We start from the raw sequence: 23,562 nt of genomic DNA, 5'->3' as shown, positions 1-23,562 counted from the left end.
AATTCCACTATGAGACAGAATGATTTGGGGTGTATCAGCTACAGGAACACCCCACGTCTTAAACCTTAAACATTAAAATTTAGGGCCAGCCTCAGGCCATAACCAGGAAGCAAACAGTCTCAAGCTCTGACCTGAGGCTTTTCCAGTTCAAGGTCAGGGAATGACATGGAGCCCGACTCCAACTTCTATCGCCTGAAGTCAGGAGGCCACCAGGTTTGGGCTGGAAGAACGGTAGCTGTAGGACTCAGTTAATGGCAGACTTGGGCAATAAAAGGGAAAGGAGACACCGGACTGCTGAGGGCTGAGGAAGGGAAGCCATTACTGGGAACACCGGACAGGCTTGCCCGAAGGTGGCTCTGCAGTAGAGGCCTCTGGACAGTGCAATACAGACACTATGTCCTAGAACAGACTCGAATGCCAGAGCCCAGGACATTTTTACAGAAACACTGCAGAGGACTAGATTTGGGCCAAGAGTCTGGAACCAAGGAAGGCACCGTTCATGAGAGAGGTCCACTGAAAGAACAGTGACCTGCTCAACCATCAAGACGCAGCTGGGGCTATATCCAGAGCTAACTGTCAAATGATGGAGGACTAAGGCAGTGACATGACCAACAAGTTTGCCAATGTGCCACCCAAACGTGTCTTGGCTTTGCCTGGGCTTATTGGTAGTCCAATGCGGCTGAGCCAAATGGTCTTTAAGATCTGGATCTACTTTGATATACCGCAGGATGGAAGTTCTAGAAGGGCTCTTTCTGTGGGCAGAATCCTCTTACCCCAGGGCTTCAAACCTTACTCATGCCCCACTTCCCTTTATCCAGCCCAGAGCCCTGAAGCCAAAGGGAGGACCTGGAATCTGGCTGTCTACTGCGGTGGGAAGGCAGAGGGGAGCTGGTGGGAGTTGGCATGGAGGTAGCAGGTGTATTCTCTGGCTCAGGACTGCCAGGAGTACCTGTCCTTATTTAGTTACTCAGGTAACTCATCCTCTTTGTCAAAAAGATTGTTCATAACTCTCAAAAATAATATTTGGACATGTAATTGTTGAAAGGCACGTCAGAATACTGTACCTTCCTATTAATAAAACTGAACAACTTCCCAATCCCTGTGGATGTCCACTGTTTGGGGAAGCTTCAGCTTGCCTCTCCAATGGAGAAGACCCACCTTGCAATACATGGAGGCACACAGTAGCCTTCTCCCTTCAGATACGCACACAAGACTCTACCAGGGGATGGGTGTGAACCTAGAAAGATGGAGAACTCACTGCAATCTGGATTCTGCATTCAGAGGCAGCCGCCACTGTGGGAGGGTAGGCTTTAGCACTTGCCAGTACCCAGCAGTTGAACTGAGTCTCCCCAACAGCACTCCTATGGGACTCAGGCTACTGCTTCAAGGCCGAGCCTTTGACTGTCTGCCCTGAACTGTCAATCACTCTTCCAGTGCTCAAGTCAGCTGGACTGGGCCATTAGCTCTCTTGCTTACAATTACAAATTCAGGAAGGCAAAAAGGTAGGTCAGTAAAAAGACAATGTCTGAGCAAAGTTGGTTTCTCAAAATACATTTCACAATCGCTTCCCCAGATGGGGGCCTCCCCATCTTCCCTGGCAGCCAAAGCTGAAAAAGCACAGCAGGACCAGTTATAAGATTCATGGTAGCCGGGCGGTGGTGGCGCACGCCTTTAATCCCAGCACTCGGGAGGCAGAGCCAGGCGGATCTCTGTGAGTTCGAGGCCAGCCTGATCTACAGAGAGAGAGATCCAGGAAAGGCGCAAAGCTACACAGAGAAACCCTGTCTCAAAAAACCAAAAAAAAAAAAGAAGATTGATGGCATAGCAACCCTCACTTATCCACAGGGTATTCATTCTACAACCTGAGCGTTCCTGTAGTCACAGATAGCACCAGGCCCTATATAAACTATGTTGCATCTTATGCATATACACTCATGATGTTTAATTTCTAAAGTAGTGTATGAGATTGATAATAATCATAACATAATATTACAAGTATAGCAATTCACTATTATTAAAGTTACACAAATATCACACCACCCGCACTCAAAGTACTCTACTGTACCGTGTTAACCCTACTTCTTTCAACTGGCCACGGGTAACGGGAGCAGGAGACATGAGACAGATAGAGGGTACCACTCTACTCACGTGAGAAAAACCAAACCGGGTGTGAAACTGAGATGGTTTTTATGAGCTGTGCTCCAGAAAAATTTAGAAAAGGGTCTGAAGTGCAGAAATTATATAGCCAGCTACTCAAAGAACCAACATATATATGTACACTTGTACAATTAACTGCATGCCATGACTACCAAAAACCAAGGCCGATGACCAGACCAAGTCAGCCTTCAGAGTCATGGGTTCAGGTCAGCATCCTGACAAACAATGAAGATATGAGAAACCCAGGATCCAGGGACTTCAGTCTCTAGTCAAGAGAGACCAGGTAAGTCATCTCATCCAAACGACAGACAAATGCAGAAAACAACAGTTTAACATAATGGCTTCTGGGAAATGGCGGTCCCAGAGAGATGTGAAACAAATGCCATGTACCCCGCAGACGACGCCTTGAGAGTCGGGGGAACTTGGTGCACCCCTAGGTGGAGGGGAGGGAACCGAGAGCCTAGAGGAAGTTAAAATAGAGTCAACAAGACAGAGTTCCAGAGAGGAAGCCCAGAGAGAAAACTGTAGCATCTCCGAAGGTCTCTCATGTCTCAAGTTGAGTGCTGAGCAGCCAGGGTGTGGAGAAACTAGTTGGGGCAGAGGAATAACTCCCTCCAGATCAGAGGAAACCGTGTCTGGTGCCTACACAGGGTTGGTGACAACCCCTGTCCCCACCAGTCACCATGGAATGCTTATCACCTGAAGGACTGTGGGGGAGACCTCAGAAGGGCTGTGCTCAAAGTGGGCTGCAATTCACTGAGTGTTGCTTAGGACCTAACTAACAAATGTTCAGAATATTTATAGGAATACAAAACTATGCAGTGCCCAATAACGCCAAGTTCATGGTATCTGACACCCAATTAAAAAAATCCCCAGGAGAGGCTGGAGAGATGACTCAGAGGTTAAGAGCACTGGCTGCTCTTCCAGGAGACCTGGGTTCAATTCCCAGCAACCACATAGTAGTTCACAACTATATGTAACTCTAGGGATTCCATGCCATTTTCCAGCCTATCTGGGCACTGGGCACACATGTGGTACACAGACATACATGCAGGCAAAACACCTATACACATAAGAAATAAAAATCTTTTTTAAAAAATCACCAGACATATAAAGAAGACTGAAAACAGGAACATAAAAAGGAGAGAGGGAAAAAAATCTGTTGAAACGAAACACAAACCAACACACTAGAATTAGCAGATAGACACTATGAGAGTATTATAACTATATTCCATATGTTCAAAAATTAAATAGAGACAAGGAATGTGTTTTTAAAGACATAAATCAAACTTCCAGAAGTTAAAAACTACAATGTCAGAGATGATTACCCGTCACAGAAGGAAACAGCAGTGCACTTGAGATCAGTGATAAACACATTCTAAGATGAGAGAGTGTGGGGGACAAGGGGAGGTAAAAATGATGAGAATACCAGTGAACTGTGGGACAATGTCAAGTGGTCTTCCACATATGTGAGTAAAGGCTGACGGAGAGACAGAGGCAGGGGAAAAAAAGGGAAAGAAGAAAAGAGTTCACTAAACATCCACCGAGAAGAACCACTGCCAGGCTACATATAGGCAGAGGTTAGCAGAAAACTCTAAAAGTAGACATAGGTAGGGGCTGTTGGTGGGAGGGTGGGGGATTCTTTATGTACCAAGAACCAGAGGATAAGGGGTCAGCAGAGCTCTCTCTAAAGTGAACCAGCAAGAAGACAATGGAGGGTTTAGTGTGCACTGGGCCTGGTTCAATTCTCAGCCCTATGGTTGAGAGAGAGAGAGAGAGAGAGAGAGAGAGAGAGAGAGAGAGAGAGAGAGGGAGGGAGGGAGGGAGGGAGGGAGATTGGAGTAAGTGTGTATAAAGTTCTGACGGGAAAACTTACACTAGGTATTAACTTAGAATTCTATCCCCAGGGACAGCATCTTTCAAAGTAAAGGCAAGATAAAGAGGTTAATTTTATTAAGTTATTTATTTATTTAGAAACATACAAAAGCTAACAGAATTTGTCCCTCGCAACTCCTCATGGCAAAAACTGTTACTGGGAATTCTTCAGGAATAAGGGAAATGATGCTGGGTGGAAATGTGGAGTGTCACAAGAGAACAGTGGCCCTGGACAGGGCATGGGCGAACACTAAGACTTTTGCCATTTAAGTCCCTCTGAAGATTGTGAGGGTCTAAACAAAAATAACAATAAGCCTGAGAGGATTGTAAGAAAAATCCGTGTTACTCTGAAATGACACAACAGGTGCTTGGAAACTACTTTTACTGAAAGCACGGGTCCTCCCTGGGCCCACGAGGTGGTAACAGCAGGAGAAAGGCCTTCATCCCACATTTTTCTCTTTGGTCCTAAAGTTAGGGTCAAAGCTGGGTGCCCCTCTTTAATCCCAGCACTCAGGAGACAGAAGCAGGCCGGTTTCTATTACATAGTGACAGGCCAGTTTCTACTACCTAGTGAGACCCTGTCTCAAACCAACAACTTAGGTCCAGGCTGCTGCTTAGCTCTGCACACAGCATGTTAGTCATTCAAGGAAGGTCTGTGCAAAATCAGTGATAGCTGATTTACCTCATTCCCCTTCCAGCGGGGAAAGCATGCAGATAAAAGCTCCTTCCTGTCAGACCTCACGATGTTCTGGCTTGCCCCTTCAAGCAAGGACTTCAGCTACCTACCTAGCAGAACTGGAACTGACCAGTTTAACCAAGACTGCTTACTTAGGCATGCCTCTCACCCCGTCACACTCTTTCCTCTGTTTAAACCGAAAAGCCGGAGTCAGTTCCCAGAAGAGGGACCGCAAATGCTGAATGGCGTTTGCTTCTCAGCATAGCTGCCGTGTTCATTAAAACCCTTCCCTGTCCTTTAGCCATTATGCCCACCGGCTTTCTTTGGAGTAAGTGACAGGGACCTGATACGTTGGAACCTCCAGAGTTGGACCTCTGGCCTAGGACTCCAGCTGTGATCACATGCTGAGGAAGTGGCATCTTTGAAATATTATCAGCCCCAGATTCTATTCCCAGGAAAAAATATTTCAAAAATGAAAGTGAAATACAGACGGACAAATGCCGAGATAGTTCACTGCTGGTAGATCTAGTGTACAAGAAAAGAGACGAAGGGCAGGCGAGGCCTCTACAGCTTCACACAGCCTTGTCGTCAGCAAAGCTGTTTTAAGGACTGGCAGGCCTGGGTTTTAATCTTGCCTCTGCCTCTGGCTTGCTGTGTGACCTTATGTTAGTTACCACCTTCTCTGGGGTTCGTCTTCCTCACACATATAATCTATCTCACAACAGTGAGAATTCTATGAGAGTAGTGAAAATTTAGAAAATGGGGTCCTGGGTAAAAGGCAAATGGGAAGGAAGTCTTTACATTAGTTCTGTAACTTTTTATAGGCCTAAAAAACAAAGGGGAAAGTATTATTTTAGTTATATGTAGATACATGTCTCTGAGATACCCAGCATATTCAGGAAATGGTGTATTCTGGTTAAACAAATGTGCTGGTGAATATGAAATTTTTTTTAAGATTTTAAGTACGCGTTCATGTGTGTGTGTCAGGGGATATGTGCACATAATGAGAGCCAATGGCTGAGGAGGACAGAGAGGGGTCTCGGAACCCCTGGAGTTGGCGTTACAAGTAGTTATAAACCACCCAATGTGAGTGCTGGGAACCAAACTTGGGTCCTCTGAAAGAATCATTCACACTCTGAACCACTGAGCATCTTGAGAGCCAATGATACATTTTAAGGTTTAATTACTATGCCTAAGAGATCCACAAAAACACCTCTGATCTGCAAGTCCCTTGCCCAAGGACAGATACTTCCTGAAATGCTGGTGGCTACTGTTTATGGGAGATAACAAGCCACATGTTTTCCCTCCCCTAAACAAGTTTGTTTGACCCATCAGCACCAGATGGATGTGCTCGATCACATGTGGGCGGGAGGTATGCAGGCAGGATATATGTCAGGATATATGCTTGCCCCTGATTGGACCTGATGGGAAATGCAGTGAATTCTGGGCTTTCCTTCTCAAGCCCTTGCCATACTTGATTCTGAGCCATTTCCCAGGAACCTGGGTGTGGACCTAGCCAGAGCCCACCCACCTGGCCAGGATTTAATTAAAGCTTGTTTCACATTTGACTTTAAATTGTGGCAGTGGCCTTCTTCTCAACTGGTGGGGTTAACACAGCCCCTGGTGAGATTTCTCTAAGAAACTGAAATGTTACTACACATCTATTCAAGCCTCATGGAGGAACAGAATTGGGTAGGCTCAGAGGTTGCTGTGAGCTCTTCTTATTACAGGTTCCCACTGATGTGTACATACTTGAGATGCATGTTGTATGTACATATACAGGTGTGTGTACATCCATGGTCAATACAACAGGTCTGCGTGGAAATGCCTTGGCTTTCCTGGGCTTTTTGCTGTTAGGACTGATGGTCAAGAATACCACCTGTAGGGTTTCTAAGACCCTCTTGAGGCCTTGGCACCCTACCACATTTGGCAGAACTACTCCAGCCAGCCTATCCAGGTCTGAATCCTTTCTGCCTCTCAGGGTGGTATCAAACACTCACAGCAACTCAGAAAGGTATGGCGTCTTCCATGTAGGGCCAAGGAAAGACTTCTGAATGCCAGACACACGGCACTGACAGGTTCCCATCCACGGCACACACAGCAACCCTTCGCTTCCCAGGAAAGCCACTCTAGAGTAGGCAAATGTACACCCACTCAACTGCTCTGAGGCTCAGTCCAAGTCCAGCCAGACACTACAGGCCAACTGTGTCCATGCATCTGAGTAGCTGCAGATTCTGCCATCAATACAAACAGGCTGCAGAGAAGGGAGATGTGCATGTTACATTCCCATTGCCCCCTATCTCTTGAAAAGGCTCCTGTTAATGTAATTTGAGAGCTTATCTAACAGGATGTCTTGATTCATCCAGCCATGAGTTTGGTAAACTAATGGACATGCTCATCCTTTTCTTCCCAAGGCCAGTGGTGTGGATGTTAAAAGCCTCAGTAATAATAATAAAAAAAAAAGGTCAGGTGACAAGATGGCGCACAGAGTGCCGAGAGGCAAGGCTGTGTTCCCTGAGTCGTCAAAGAGACTTGTAATAACCTACAGGTCCCAACACTAGGGTCAAAGCTTTAGCACAATGGAATCAGGCTCGCTCAGGAGTGTGGGAGAGACCTGCCGGTGACCAGTGCTGGCAGGCATCTTCCCAGAAGTCCATCCCCTTCTCAGAGGAACTCTTGGGCTGGGTAGCATGGTGCCAACTGGCACACCAGGATGCTCTTAGTCTCCATGAGAACAGGGGGCTGCTTCCGGTGCTGCTTTTGTGGGCCCCAGCCTCTCTTCCTGTCTTCTGCAGACTCTCACACAGCTTTTCCCCTTACTTCTGGCTCAGGAGAAGATGGACAGGGGCCCAGCCCTGTTCCCCTCAAGCCCGCTGGAAAGGGGAACAAAAGAGTGAAACTTCTAACCTCTCATTAGGCCCAAACCAACCACCCTCCTGCTCCTTAGACATATGTAAAGACACTTGCACAGGGGCAGGTCTCCTGCTGAAGTACCATGAAGACTGTTGTCTCCAAGAAGAAAACACACTGCTCACCTCAGGCAGGTCACCTGTGAGTGACCATGAGGCATCTGGAATGCAGGCAGGACCACTGTGCCTCCAGCTTTTGTGGAGCAGACGGTTGCTGGTCAGGCACCAGACTAGACAAGGAAGCAGAGGAACCAGGGCAACGTTCAGACTCTCGCCCCCGCACTGAAAGCTCTAGGCCTCTAAGGAGCCCTTCGCAAAAGCAGCCCCATAATGTTGGAAGTCACAGAAGACTCTGGAGCTGATGGTTCAGAACCAATGTTTCTCCTGGGCCAGCAATAAGGTGAGAAGCTGTATGAGGATCTGCAGAGGGCAGGAAGAGAAGCTGGGGCCCAGAGAGGTAGGTCACCCAGAAGCATCTCCCTTCCTGGTTCCCATGGAAACTGAGAGCGACCTGGTTTTCCAGGCTACCATGCTACCCTTCACATATCAGAGAGATGTGAAGCCGGAGAAGGGCCACCTGTGTAACAGACACAGCACCAGGGCCACAGCCAGGCACTGTTCTCTTCCAATGCACAACTGAGAGCTTGCCCTCAGAAGTTGATCTTTTTACTCCTGTCCTTGCTGCTGAGGTGAACCTACAAGGTCACCAATGTGTCACCAGGCCAGGGAGACTCTTATGGCTAAGACCCCAGTGGAAACACACAACAGGAAGTGCCAAGGGTCAGTAGAGAGCTTAGAGGACAATGAAGTGTGGCAGCCTGGCTTCCAGGAGAGCCATCCATCAGAGTGGCCTCAGAATACAAGGGCATGGCAAGAAGGGCCTACAGAATGTTCTAGCCCTGCATGTGGCAGAGGAAAACTCCAGGAGTCAAGGTTTATCTGGGGTCACATGAAGAACAGGGCTTCATAGGTTAGGCCTGGGCAGGTGCTTAACCCAGAGCAGATCACGGATCCCTCCTGAGAACTCCACGCCTCCTCTGATAAAGACATTCCCTGCCTGAAAAAAAAATCTCTCTCCTCTGTGTAAGCGATCTGTTGCTGTGTAACAATTACTACGTCTCACGAGGTCACAAACAAGGTGTCTGCGAGGCTGCATTTATTTTCTAAAGTTAGAATCCTCCTCCAAACTTATGAAGTTGAAGACAAGAATTTGGGTCCTCACGGTTGTGGGACTGAAGTCTCATTCTCTTGCTGGCTGGTGGCTGCACTTTCTTCTTAGAGGCCAAGCCCCAGCCCCAAGGTCACTCTCTCCACACACGCATATGCGCAGTCTGGCAGCTTATTTCTGTGAGGCATGGAGGAATGGTTTTCTAACAAAACAATCAAGAGGGGTTCAGGAGACGGCTCAGTGGGTGACGGGCTTGCCACACAAGCGTGAGGACCTGAGTTCAGATCCCCAGCTCCCATGTGAAAAGCCACATGCTGTTTTTTAAGGCAGCACGCGCCTGTAAATCTTAGCACTGGAGGCAGGAGAATTCCCAATGCTCACTGAACAGGTAATCTAGCCAATCAGTGACTCTAGGTTCATTGAGAGACCCTGCCTCAAAATACATGGTGGAGAGAAGAGTGGGAAAGACAGCTGGCGTGGTCCCCTGGGGGAAGTGGAGTGGGGAAAATAAGGGATGGATATGATCAAAACACACTGAATAGATGTATGACATTTTCAAAAACTACATTTTAATTAATAAATAAAAAGAAATAGTCAAGGGACAAACTATCCCGTTACCTTCCCCAATAACATGACTCAAGTCAATGAGTGACCTCTGGCTACCTTCACTGTACTGTATGGGCTAGCAGCAAGTCACAGAGTTCCATCTGCACTCAGGGGAAGGATATTTGAGAAGACAGGACTCACAGTGACGGGCTCACAAGAGGGGCTGCCTTTCCCTCCCCCTCCCACTGCTGTGACCTGGGCTGACCCCCTGGAACAACACCTTGCGGGTTGCCTAGCTTGGGACATCTCTCCCAGCCTGCTGAAGGCTTGAAGGCAGAATGGAGGGCTGCTCAGTAGTGTCTACTGGTCCAGGCGCTGGTGCACACCTCTGTCCAGCACCCCCACACCACATTCGGGACCCCCAGACAGCAGACCCCAGACAAGGCCAGCTCTGGCAGCCGTTCTGTCCCAGAGCTGGAGAAGAGCCAAGTTTTCCTGGCCCCACATGTGGGGCTCTGCCATTTTCTGATGTGGGTAGGAAAGGACCAGGACAGGAGGCTGGCCAGGCGCCTTTCCTGTCAGGCCTCCTGCTCATCTGGGCAGTGGCCTGCAGTACTAAGGTGGGGTGTGGGGGAAGGGGAGGAAACTCGATGAATAGAATCAAGAACACACAGACCCTAGGGCTGCGTGTAGGATGTGTTAAGAACTGAAAAATAATTTGGGAGTGGTTTGCCCTGAAATGAAGCCCTTCCTGGGAGTGCTCTCTACAGAAAGAGAAGAAGCCAGCAGAGAGCTCAGTCCCTAGGTGTGACTTTATTTACCAGATCGGATAAGTGTTAACCTGTAGGGCAGTAAAAACCCCTGGGGGAGGAAGAGGTGGAGCTCAGCGGGAAGCCCTGGGACAGAGGGGCTGAGGGAGGTCCCCCAGCAAGCACAGCCAGAATCTTTCTTCCCCCCCCCCACCCCCCCCCGCTGCTCCCCTGGGATACAGTCCCCTTCTTGTCCTTCACAGCCACAACGTCCTATGCCCAAGAACCAGGCAGTTTGACAGAACCTCTAGCCTTTGACTGGACTTGGTCAGAACCCTGGGATGGACAGTACCATCACTAAGAGCTGCTAAGTATCTGGTTCTGGAAGCCTCAGGGAGACCAGCACGCACATCTTCCCTGACTCAGCACATCCTTGGTCTCTCTTTCCTCTGGCTACACCTGTGGCTCCCTCCTGGCCTGCTCACCATACTCGACACTGGGGGTGGGGGTGGGGAGAGAGAAATGTGTTTTAAATGTCTCCAGTGCTCTGTCCTAAGTCCTACTTTCTGCTCATCACAGGGTCAAGGTGGAACGTCTCCCTCCCTCTCTCAGAGTTAGCCAGAAGTTTTAACCTGCCTGTCCCTTGGGACTTGGCCCTGGTGCACCGGTCACCGTGACAGCAATCTATTCCCGAACCAGGGACGGGTCTCTAGCTCTCAACCCCTGCCTGTCCCAGGATGTCCCAGGGCTACATCCACTCTGCCAAAGCTATACCAGGTGGTGTTCCATTGCACTGGAAAACTGCCAAGATAGGAAGGGCAGGGAGCAAAGGTCATAAGTCATCAAGGTTGAAAACCAGTCCCCAGCTGATCCCAACAGGCTGCTCTGTCCCAGTTAGGGGCAGGTTCAAGAGAGACAGTCCTCTGCCTCCACTCAGGCTCCTGGCTCTCAACCCTAGCTTTTGGAGCAGCCAGTTTAAGATTAGGTTTCTATCTCCTACACAGGGGAGAGCACTTTCTCTTCACCTGTGCTGTCCTCTCAGCTCTCGAAATCTTGAAGGAGAGACAGCAGCAGAGGAGGAAGCAAAGGAAATGGGAGGCAAGTGCCCCGCAGAGGAGGAACGGAGCCCGGGGTGGGGGGGGGGGGAGACTGACAGGGGCTCATCAAGAGGGCCAATACCCACTGCTCACCATGTGCCGCATCTGCCCATGCAGCCGGCAGAAGGAAGAGTCTGGAAGGACCATGCAGCCTGGAACACCCCTACCCCCAAGGTCAAAGCAGCCAGGGGCCCCAGGCTACTGTGGAGGCAAGGTAGCTAGATAGAGGAGCTCGAGACAGCTGGGTCGGGGACATCTGGGGGCCGTGTGGGGAGACACCGTCCTCCCCGGTGTCTTTCACTATCCTGAGGCTCTTCTCTGCAGACCAAACCGAGAGAAAATTCCCACCCAACTGAGCAGGCCAGAGCTCGGCAGAGAACTTCTGCCTCCCAGAGCCCACTCCGTGCTCTACCCGTCCTCTGTCTGACCTAAGTTCAGTCACTTGGATCTTCAAAGGAGGCCACATTCTGCCTTTCCTCCTAATCCATGAGCATGGGCCTCCTCTGGCCAAGCCTCCGTGGTCTGGCTCTGCCATCTTCTGTAGGTTCTGTAGGCTCAATCCCTACATCGGCTGCTCTCCCACACCGGAAGGCCACCAGGGTCCAGCAGCCCTGAATCAGACCCAGCTCTCCAGAAGCCCCAGGCCTTCTGCTGCCTTGGCACAGTGGGGCCCTCTGTCCCCTGCATCTCCATGCCTGCAGGTGCTTTCCCTCTCTCTCTAAAACCTCTGAGAACCTTCGATGGCTCCCTCAGGCACAGCATGGCCACAGCCTTGCTTCTGTATGTAATGCTTCCTATTTATAATGACTGGGGTTTCTTTCCACTTACCTTAGGCCACATGCTGCTCTGAGCAGTCCACATGCCTCCAGTCACACCACACACAGCTTCTGCCCCTGCAGTTCTTTGGGGAAGACACAGTGATCTTCCCAGGAGGGGCTTTTGTGGCCCTTGGGGGGGGCAGGCTGGTGAGTCAGAGCCACCTCCTGCCACTGAGGAGGGATGAGCAGGAGCAGACCCTAAGCCAGAGGCCCAGGTCTCTTTCTCGCTGAGTAGAGGCTGCCTTTGGGCTCTATTGGGTACACAGACGCCTTCTCCTCCTCCTCTCAAAGCCTCCTTTTCTTCAGCTGTCCAATGGGATGAGCAACTGTGTCAACCCGAGGCTGTGGGCCGCAGCTTACCTGAAGAGATGCTCCACACACCTATACTCCTTTCCTAACAGCTGCAAGGAGGCAGGGGAGGAGGGAGCTTCTGTCACGACTTTATTAACAAAGCCAGCTGGCACCTGAGCATTAACCACGAGCTGTGCACTCACACATTCGATCTTCGTGAAATTCCAGCAAGGTCATGAACTGAGGAAAGTGAGCATGCATGGTCCTACTGCACCCCAGACACCATCCAGACAGTGAGGGCTGAGCTGGAGCAGAAGCCCAACACTCGGCAGGTCTGACATAATGATGGCTGGAACAGGAGCTTGGGCAGGGGCACTAACACCCGCCTTGGTTCTGGCTCTTTCCTTATCTGAGCCCTGGGTGCCTTCATCTTAGGCCATCCATTTGTGGAAGAAATGCCTTCTGGCGACAGGACACAGAGGCTGGACCAAACACATCTGGAGAGTGGAGCCAGAGTGGAGGTGGCTAACCCCTGATCCTAACCAGAACCGCCACCCCTGCAGCCCCTCATGCCAACAGCACGCTCACCTCCAGGCTGAAGCCTTATAATGCCTGGCATCATGCTCGGTGCCAGCACAGAATTACAAGAAGGAGAGTTTGAACTCCACTGGCCCACCCAGAAGCCACCCCACCCAGGAGCCTTGGGGGCCACCGTGGAGAAGGGCCTCATTTAACACCACCAACTGGTGACAGATAACATCTGTGTCTCCAGGACACTGTACACCCAGGCACGCAGTCCACAGCAGGCGGTTTAACAAGACACTGTGACTGGTTTATCCCTTGTTGGAAACTGGTTCCCGGCTACACCCTGGTCAGTGAGTCCCCAGCAGTAGGTTGAAGGTTGATTCTCTGCTGGCCCCCTGCAAATCATCCCAAGTAAGGAATTCACTGTTTGGGGAGACGAAGTGCAGCCTGCCCTACAATGCCAGAGCCATCAGCCTCCTTCATGGAGACTGTGCCTACTTCTTAAAGGCCCGTCCTTCCTGTGCTGGGCTCCAACACCTTTCATGGCCCGCTCAGTACAGGGATATGCTGGTTCCTCTTCAGCACATGTTTGGCACTGATGTTCTGAGTCATTTACGGCAGACCTCATGCATCTAAGACCTCAATGTTCTTCTGTCCCTGCTCCTGGGCCAAGGCCTGACTTTGACAACGACATGGTCTAAATGCTTATGTAGTGTGTGTGTGTGTGTGTGTGTGTGTGTGTGTGTGTGTGTGTGTGTGAGAGAGAGAGAGAGAGAGAGAGAGAGAGAGAGAGAGAGAGAGAGAGAAGGTCAGAGGAATCCTTAGGTATCATTCCTCAGACATACCCCCCCCCCCTTTTGAGACAGTCTTTCATTGGCCTGGGGCTCACCTACTAGACTATGTTGGCTAGCTACTGAGCCACGGGGATACACCTGCCTCTACCTCCCCAGTGCTGGAATTACAAGCATCTGTCACCACACCCCACTTTTTTCTTGTTTGTGTTTTGTTTGTTAGTTTGTCTTTCAAGACAGGGTTTCTCTGTGTAACAGCCCTGGCTGTCCGGGAACTCGATTGGTAGCCCAGGCTGGCCTCTAACTCACAGAGATCCACCTGCCTCTGCTTCCTGAGTGCTGGAGTTAAAGGTGTGTGCCACCACTGCCCAGCCACACCCCACTTTTTAATGTGAGTTTTAGGGGATCATAAAAGTTCTTCATGCTTGCAAGGCAAGCACCCCCTTAACTCAGTCAGCTACCCCTCCAGCCCCAGCTCCAAATTCTAATTTTGCTACACTAATAGGAGGCAGGAGCAGCTCTCTCCAGCCACGGCCTCATGAACTGCAAAATGATTATTACTGCATGTCTGTCATGGGGTGACCAGGAAAGTACAAAGTGCTCCCGGAGAGCCTGAGGCAGACCGACCTGAGGTACCTGGAACCACCTGAGGTTAACAGGGGAGGGACATAGACAGCCTTTCTATGTATTTCGTAGAGACCACTTTAGTTTTGGTTGCGAGCCTAGCCTTTAATGGCTGAGCAATCTCTCCAGCCCTCTTGGAGACCACTTTAAGGAAATATATTCTGAGCTCAGGGATCCACTATCATCTATATCCTTCAGGATTCAGGCCTATCCCGTGGGTGTGCCACCCCCTGGAGACAGTGCCAGGCCAAGGTACGTAGCCCCAGTTACCCTGAGATCCCACTGGTCTTGTTACCAAGAGAACAGGATAAATATGTTTTTCTACTAAAAATAAACTACATTATTAAAGTGATAAAAAGTACTCATGGCAACAAGAATTTTATTTTTTAAAATGATCCTTCTTAGTTTCAAGCAAAGTTATAGACATAAAGAAGAAAATTTGACTTTTGCAGCCCAGGCATATAATATAGACCTCCTCAGGGGCCCTGAGAATTGAACTAGCATCCATCCTTTCTCTGGTTCTAGACACAAAGACTGTCTGCCATTCTTAGTCCCCTTGGGACTTTCAAGTCCCCAGGCCCTGCCTGGAGCCCCGTTTCCCAGCAGCCCGTATTTCTGGCTGGAACAAAAGAGCTGCCCATCTCAGGGCGTGTCTGGTACTTCTCCCTGGTAACCTCCACCAAGGTTTCCTCCATCTTCCCTTCTGCACAGTGAGACACAATAAAGGAGGACGGACGGACGGACGGATGGACAGACGGGGACACACACACACACACACACACACACACACACACACACACACACACTGCCCAGGACAGTAGTCCATCCCTATTTATGGCTTTTCCCGTTCTAGTTCTATCTAACGTTTCAGTTCCCTCCACGGTTTTGCCCAACAATTTAATTCTTTATATTGAGACCTGGCAGCCCTGCATGTCTGGCAACAGAGACCGACACTGAGTGGGGGAACGGGGTGGAGAGTGCGGGCTGGGTGCCGCATACACCTCTCTTGGGTCTGCCAAGGACGGTCTGCAGTGTCAGGGCAACATGGACCGATTTTTGGGATGCCGTGTGGAAGGGAAGGACAGGAAGTTACTTTGTTACATTTTTAAGTGATTTACAACTATTTAGGGACTGTCACTCATGACAATCCTATCATTCAAAGCTGGTCATCACTACAGCACACAGCCAGCACACTTGAGTTTCTTTTCTCTCTACTGGTAAATTCTCTTGTACCTATCTTTGGCACAACTGATGCCATTTTTTCCTCTTGTGCTGCATACAGTTTAACCTTCAAGTCTCTGGTCTGGATGTGGTTTGGCCCTCATGTTGTAGTGGGTCTTTTAAGAGGTGCGGCCAGGGGACTTAGCTCAGATGACAGAGTGCTTAGTCTAGCCTGGAGGAGGCCCTGAATTCAATCCCTGGCACTCAGGAGGTGGAGGTGGGAGAGCTCAAGGTCATCCTCAGCTACACAGGGAGTTCAAGGCCAGTGAGGCCTATATACGACCCTTGTCCACCATCCTATCCCCTGCCCCCACTCAACCCTCCACACAAATAAATAAGCCAGGAAACCTAGTAAGAGGGTTTTGATCCACTGTAGCTTGGCTGGGACAGGATTAGGAAGCTCTATCTGACATCCTGTGGTAATATGACCTCGTGCTCTCACAATCACTGCCCCCCACTGTGATGTCATCTGTTAGGACAGCCTCACTGGCACTGGGCCACTCGCCAGCACCCTGTCCTTGACTCTTCAGAGTGGGAGCTAAATAAACCTGCTCTCCTTACAAAGCTAGCCTGACTCGGCTGTCTCACTGCAGTAACTGAAAGCACACTGACATGCTCATCTTAGTGTCCCCGCGATTCTCTCCTACACACTTCCTTCCACAAACAAAAATCAAGGGTTCTGGGTCTGTACCCAGCATCCAAGGTTCTCTCTCTTGTGCTAGCATTCAAGGGAGGGGTAAGGAGAGAGGACATTAGAAGGAGAGAAAAAGGAAGATGGGCAAGTGAGGCATAGAACAGCTTGGTGATTTAGTCCAGGTCTCCAAGAGACCTGCTCTGGTCTGACATGTCCTTCCCTACCTTTGGTAGGATGGAAGCTCCCCCATATTTCTTCAGAGATATAAAGGGAGTTAGGAATTCTTGAGAATCTCAGGTGATCGGGCACGACCACGGCACAATGATTCAGTTCTCTGAAGAAAAAAAGACTTGTCAAGTGTCCCTAGTAAGAGGTTTTGGCATGAAAAAGCGGCAGATGCTGGGGATGAAGGGAAGCCACACAGGGCAGCCTTGACTCCTCCACTGCTAATCTGCTGACAGGCCATCAGCAAATCTCACACATCAAGGATGTCATCATCCTCAAATCAAGATATTTGGTGAGCACACACAGCCCACAGATGGGGGTGGGGAGCAGGAGATGACTAAGACACAGTCCTTTAGAAGTGCTCAGGTCACCCACTTCAGTTGGAATTTGGGCACCCCAAAAAGTTAACATCTTAAGATCCTTAGCTGCCTGAGACAACAGATGGGGGTCATGGGACAACACATGACCAATTGTTTTCTTAAATGCTCATTTAAAACAAAAAATCCAAGCTGTGCCCATTTGTGGCAACACGGGCCTGGGAGCTGAAAGGAAGTGAAGGTTCTAGAAGGGCAGCAGGCAGGCACATCATCAAGCTAGTGAAGGGCAGCTGTGTGCTGGTCAGGGTGGGGCAGGGGCTGCAGAGAACAGGGTTCAGCCTGTGGACAGCTGCTCCCTAAACCTTAATGAGGGAGGAAGTGGGGGTCTGTCTCTACTGGGTGCCAGCGATCCAGATCCCTCAGAGCCACTCTTGACATCCTGTGCCTCCACCTACACTTCCTGCAGAGCGGGTTAAGGAAAGGGGGGTTTCTCTGAAATCTACTCCTAACCTTGCACTCAGGCCTACAGAGACACAGGCTGGCCTACTGGCCTCAGCCTGCGAAAGCAGACAGCTTCCCACCCTTCCTTCCCTCTCTCCTCACCACACATGCCAAGATGCATCTGGTGAGGGGTCTAGATGCCCTTGAAGACTCTGACAACCTGGGAGAAGCTAGAAACCCTGTAGGTCCACGTCCCCTCTGCTCCTGTCTGTCTTTTCTGGGTGCTATCAAGTGTCCCAGACCAGTCTGGTGTGTGTCAGCCTCTTGTGTTCCCCACCATCGCCATCCATGTTAGGATTAGTCAGGAAGACCCCCACAGCTACTTGAGCACCAGTAGGACTTCATGGCCTTCCTGATGCAAGGAAATACCTCAACCTAGGGCCACAGCACCTGCCCAGGATCCCACCCCATGTGGGGCTGGCACTGCCAGCCAGACTACAGTCCATAGGTCATGTGACACCATTCACTCTGCTGTCACTGTCTTCCAGGCTGGAGGTGTGTTCCAGAAGGAGGACATTCAAAGACTTCCCATTTGAACCAGCTCCTTGGTACCACAGAAGGCCTCATGCCTACCTGTGATTGATTATCTTCCTTACCCTGCTCCAAGCCTGAAACTCCTCTTTGGAGTCCAGCCTAGAGAGATGCCCACCAGCCTAGAGGGATACCACCACAATGCCAGGAATCGAGGTCAGGAGACGTCTGTGTCTCTCTCCCCCATCACCAGCAGACTCAGCTCAGATAGGCAAGTCTATGTTTCAGAGTTCATCCGGTTCAAGTGCCCTGGTATAGAAGGCAAGGGGCCTCCAAGATCACGTAAGAAGGGAGAGCTAGGGTAGGGTTTGGATCAGACTTCAGGAGGCTCCCTCCACAGCACAGGCTGCAGAGAATGCTAGCATGCAAAACTGTGCACAGGTCAGGGCTACATCAGGAGCAATCTCATCCCACCAGGCTTGGGGATACACATAACCTCTGCATCTCACAGACACCCGACGCTCTGTAAACCTGAGGTAAACAACTCATTAATGACACAGCTAAGTGGAAGGAGCTATTCAGGAGCTTTGGGCTGTCTGCCAGAGGGGTCCAAGGTGGCCAGCAGTCAATCTCACTAATGGACCATGTTCCAAAGGCCCATGAATCCCACCCCCAACCAACTCGTGCAGCATTCCCACCGGGTCACCCAAATCAACTACCCCCGAGCCCCTATTTCCTCTCAAAGAGGTTCCGGACGTGGCTTCTCCCACTGAAGGTCATCTTATTTCCCAGTGGCATGCTAGTGAGAAATGGTAGACTGGAAAAGGGAAGTATGGATTCCTGTTCCCAAAGTGTTCACAACTCACAGTGGGTCTCCGGGCAGGCCGCCCCCATTCCCTGGAGCTCCCTTTCCACACAAGCATGGAGATAAGGGTAGACTCTCATTCGGACCTGTAGTGGCTGGCAGAACTCTCAGCAGCGGCTCCCACCCACCAGCACTGTTTCTAAGGGACCCCAGAGTTCGCATTCAAACTCACCACAGAGGACAATGGGACTGTGTTCGAACTCCGGATAAACAAATATTCTCTGAGACTACAGCATAGTCCAGGCACCGGGAAAACATGAGGCATAGACCTCCTTCAAGCCACCCATTTTCAGAGGCCTCCAATTAGGCAAAAGACAACACGGATGAGACTTCCACCTCAAGGCTGCTTGTACCCCTGCAGGTTCCCTCCTAAGGCTGAGGTCCACACAGCAAGGGGCGGAGGTGTCCACTGTGACACTGGGATCTACAAAGGACTGGAAATCAGATCCAGCAGACTACCTCGCTGGGTTGGTCTCGATCTGAAATGTCCCAAACCCAGCTCTCCAGAACAGGCCACCACTTCTTCCTCTCAGAGCCCAAGCCTCCTTCTCAGGTACTGAGCATCAGCCAACAGAAGGTGGCCATGTGACCCCCAAAGCCCACGCACACACGTCATAGCTGCACTGTGCCTGAGCCCACCAGGTCTCCCACAGCCTTCCTCCTCTCGGCCTCTAAAACCAGCTAACAGGACTGGTTGACAGAGCTAGAGCTGGAAATCCCGCCCCCTGGGGATCCCCTTCTCCTCCAGCAGAAATGCTCAGAACCCAGCTGGTCTCTGTAACCCCCTGGTTATGAGGCTCCTGGACTGAGGTTCCCCTGGAGCCACACCTTCCTACAGGTTTCAGAGGGGTCGCTGCTCTTCAGTCTAGGCTCCCCACCTTGGACTAAACTGGGTTTCAGATACTCGGGGTGGGGAAGCTCCTGGGCAGCAAAGAAACCCTCAGTCTCCCCCCCCTCCTTCGGCTCTGGCTGGCTGTCACGGTGACCTCCCCTCCCCCAAGGAGGGCGGTGAGCTGGGAGATGGGGGTGGGAGAATCCACCGGCTCCACTGATGCTCTCTGGAGGGGGCAGGGAAGCCAGGCAGGGCGTGTCGCTTAGGCCTTTCTCTGCCCAGTGCCAAGCTCCTTGATATGAGATGCCTCTGTACCATCCCCCAAGTCACCTGCTAAAGAGAGATTCTTCACTCTCATGATCCACACCCCGGAGCCCCCAAAGAGGCTAATGCATTAATTAGCAAAGGGCAGTGGGTCTAGAACCTTCTGGCCAGTCAGATGTAAGCCTGGAGGGCTAAGTGCTCTGTTCCCCTACCACCTGCACCCACTCTTTTCGAAAAGGGACAGGTGTCGTGTCCCCCATTCCTCAGCGGCCATCTGCTCCAGGGCTGAACGTGTCCTTTCCCCTGGTTCTGGGCAGGGTCCACAGGGAACCCCTCGGGCTCAACCTTATGGGGTGGGGGCAACCAGCCTTCAGCCCCACCTCGTTCTCCCAATAAAGGCTCCTGTCCCCTCGCCTACACCCTCGCGGGCACCCAGACACCTGCACCGTGCTCCGCAGCCGGTGCCGCAGTGCGAGCTAGTCAGCGAGCCCGCGAACCCGGCGCCTAGAGCCACCAAACCAGCCGCCGCCCTCGGTCCTCCCGGACGCACCTGCACGGGGTACCCCTATCCAGATCCCACCCTCACCCTCATCCCTGACCCCGAAGCCACCTCCATCCTTTGCCCCAGGTTCTCCCAGCCGGGCCCCACCCGAGCCGGCCCCATTTCCCCATCTGCATCCCTTTCCTCCTCCGCGCCCGGGCGTGGAAGGGCCTTGGCGAGCCGGGGCTGGGAGGGTCCCCAGTGGGGTAACTGAATGGGCGGCGTGGGGAAAAGACTCGGCTCCGAGCCGAGAGAATAAGCCGCGCACTCACCGCTCTGCTCCCCCAGGAACACCAGCTTGAATTTCCTCAGCGGATTCCCGAAGTCTCCGCCCGCGGACATGATGCTGGCAGCTGGGGCCCCGAGAGGAGGAGGAGGAGGAAGCGGCGAAGGAGCAGGGAGGGGAGAGTAGGAGGGCGAGGGGAGGCGGCGGGCGGTGCGGGAGCCGGAGGGGGGAGGGTTGGCTGCGCGCGCCCCTGACTCCCCAGCTGCGGCCCGGCCCCGGCCTGCGGCTGCGTGTCCGACGGCGGAAAGGGAGGAGGCAGGGTGCGCAGCGCAGCCAAGGGCGGCGCTGGCTGCACGGGCGACAGTCGCGCTGTGGATGCCCGAGGCTCGGCGCGGGCAGCTAGGCACGGGTGGAGCGGGGCGCAGGGACCGAGCTGGGCGGAGGAGCGCTCTCCCGAGCAGCGCCACGCGCCCCCTCCCGCCCGCCTGCTCCGCCCGCGCCTGCGCTCTGCGAGCTCCCCTGCCTCTGATGTCATGCGGGGCCCGTGGGCTTGCGGGGTTTGGGGGGCGTGCGCCAGCCCCCGCCCCCCGCGCGCAGCCCGCCCGGGGAGAGGCACCTCGCCCTGTGCTTATGAGCGGTGCCCCTCCTCGGAGGTCGCACGGCCCGGCTACGGCTACTTCTGTTTTCCCCCTCCACCCACCTAGATAAAGAAAGACGTGGTCAGGGGGATATTTGCTTCTGGTCTTTGACACCTGGATGGGGGCCCCTTCCTTCGTCTCAGACACAGATGAGCAAAGCCGTGGTAGGACAGGGCGGGAAGGTAGGAAATGGCCAGTGCATGGTGTAGTGGCCAGTAGGAGGATACCTGGCGCAGATGGGGTGGGGCTGCTCTGTCGCCCCTGGTGGCCTCTAGCTCGCCCTCCATCTAGGCCCAGACTCTTTCATGGGGAGGGGTCTGTAGCTTGGCTGTCCCGGGCAGATCTGGCCAGTGGGAGGAAAGACGCCCTTACAGGATGTGCCTACGGTTAACTCCCCGGTTTGAGTCCTAGTCTGCTCCGTGGGAGAGAAGACCTGGTGGAAGCCAGCTCCACTAACTCCAGGACAGTGCCCAGCCTTTTTTGACCCTGAGACCACCAGTCCAACTACACTCTTCCGCCCTGCTATTTAGGTTTATTTGTATAATGAGCCCCAAGAGAACACGAGGGCGACCTCCTCCTATTCACCTCTGCTTGCTGGAAACACTTAACAGGGTGAGGGCAAAGAGCAGAGGGCAGATTAGGACTAGATGCATTCCCAGGGCAGCCCAGTCTAAAACATCTGGTTCTCTTGCTGCCCGCTGGTCTTGACCTCTGACCTTGTAGGGAATGCTTGTCTGGAATGTGTGGTGGGTGTTACTCAGAGAGCCAGGAGTGAAATGCGCCCACGCCTACTAAGATATTAAAACTTCCAGCTTGGTAGAGCAAGTTCCAGGACAGCCAAGGCTACACAGAGAAATCCTGTCTCAAAAAAACAAACAAACAAAAAAACCAAAAAAACACCACCACCACCACCCCACCACCCCATCCCCCCCCCAAAAAAAAAAAAACAAAGGAAAAAGATATTGAAACTTTAGCCAGGTGGTGGTGGTGCACGTCTTTAATCCCAGCACTCACAGAGGCAGACAGATCTCTGAGTTCAAGGCCAGCCGGTCTACAGAGTGAGTTCCAGGACAGCCACGGCTAACCCGTCTCAGGAGCAATGTACCCAGAGTGCACCCACTAGAGTCTGTCTTTGAACCCTTACAGTAAACTCCATGGAAGCAGCAGCTGAGGCTCCACCTGGAATCCCTGGGACCTTGGAGTTTAGGTATAGTCACCAAAAGCTCGAATTCATGCCTATGACTCAAATCATTGTAACCTTTCTATTCTCATGGTCTTCTTTGGTTTGGAGTCCCTGAGGTTGGAGATCATCCCCCTGGGATACAAGCACGCTGTGCTTGGCACCAGACAGGCTAACTCTCTCAGGTTCCACCCACCTTCTGCCTTGAGTTTGCTGCAGTCTCAGGATCACCAAGCAAGGCTGAAGAAAGTTCTGGCAGGTATGTCCAGCCCACTGTCCACAGGCCACCTGCTGTCCAGGATAAGTATGAATACTGTCCAACACAATATTATCATCATATGTAAAACATTATGAGATACTGGGGTGGTTTTTTTTTTTTATTTTTTGCAATTGTTGCTGTTGATTCCATTTCCTGGTTCCCCAGTGTGAAATTTGTCAATGTCTTGTCTCAATATCAAGAGGTTGGACACCCCTGCAAATACTTCTAAGCCACAGTCCCCTCTGCCTGTGAGTAAAAGGCCTGTGGAGGTCAAGGCATCCAAGGAGGTCACATCCTCCACGCCACACCTCCATCCACACTGGTTCTATGTCCCCACACCATCTCATGCTGGTCTGAGGACATCACTGAGGCAAGAGAAAGCGTGGTCTTCTGGGCAAGGCTAATTCAGCCCTGACCACCCTTCTCTGACCATTTGACTTCTGAAAGTCTGATCTTTTACCTACAGGTAAGGTGGGCATTTGGGAAGGAGGAATAGGGTAGAGGATGTCTGAGCCTCTGAGTCAGCTCATGGGGCTTGGCACCAACTCCAACTGAGGAAGCCATGGACCAGAACACATTGCAGGATTCTTCAAATGACGGTTCAGATGGCAAACGCTGGGTTGGCTCCTGTAGTCTAGGCAGGACTCAGTTCACACAGTGTGGCCTTCATGCTGTGGGAATATTAGCCTCAGGCACTAAGAGTCTGCTCCATTCCAAGTCTCTCTCCTACATTTTCATTCCTTTGTCTCTTGCGGGTATTCTGTCCTGGGACACCAGGCATTTCTCAGGTGACAGGAAAAATAGGAACTATAAGCCTTGACCTGGCAACCCCACAAGAAAGTTTCTTCTGCATAGCATCTTTCTGGCCCGTCTGTTGAGGGATGAGGAACATAGAAAGAAATGGTTACCACCATAAATACATACATCTGCCTTCTCATATTTCCGATGCCCCTGGGGGTTTTCCTCCCCTTCTTCATTCCTCAACCCACAAACCCCAAACTATGGCTTTTCTTTCCGTTGTAGTCTGTTTAGATGTGCCTCTCAACACGTGCATTTCTTTTGAGTCTTTTGAATTGATATTTCAAACTTTGTCCTATGACTTTTGTGCTCCTTATGCTCCCGAGATTCCTGCTGATGCCTAGAGCAGTCTGTCATCCCCACG

General features: G+C 51.5%; 1 protein-coding gene across 2 annotated transcripts in view; it reads right to left on the bottom strand.

Moving 5' to 3' along the window:
- The window catches only part of Rab6b (RAB6B, member RAS oncogene family), a 60,199-nt gene extending 39,372 nt beyond the window's left edge, over window positions 1-20,827 (bottom strand). Inside the window, exon 1 of one of the 2 annotated variants that reach the window (XM_036192350.1) lies at window positions 20,370-20,827. In XM_036192350.1, coding sequence (XP_036048243.1) covers window positions 20,370-20,439 — 70 coding nt within the window. In that variant the 5' untranslated portion in view covers window positions 20,440-20,827. Of the gene's footprint in view, window positions 1-18,632; window positions 18,785-20,369 lie in introns of those variants that run through there. The other variant, XM_036192351.1, reaches the window with a different exon arrangement.
- Window positions 20,828-23,562: the final 2,735 nt, after the last annotated feature.

The sequence above is a fragment of the Onychomys torridus genome, chromosome 7 (assembly GCF_903995425.1).
Source record: "Onychomys torridus chromosome 7, mOncTor1.1, whole genome shotgun sequence".
In the NCBI taxonomy this organism is placed as follows: Eukaryota; Metazoa; Chordata; class Mammalia; order Rodentia; family Cricetidae; genus Onychomys; species Onychomys torridus.
The sequence above is the reverse complement of the archived record's forward strand: the minus strand, read 5'-3'. Positions and strand labels throughout refer to the sequence as shown.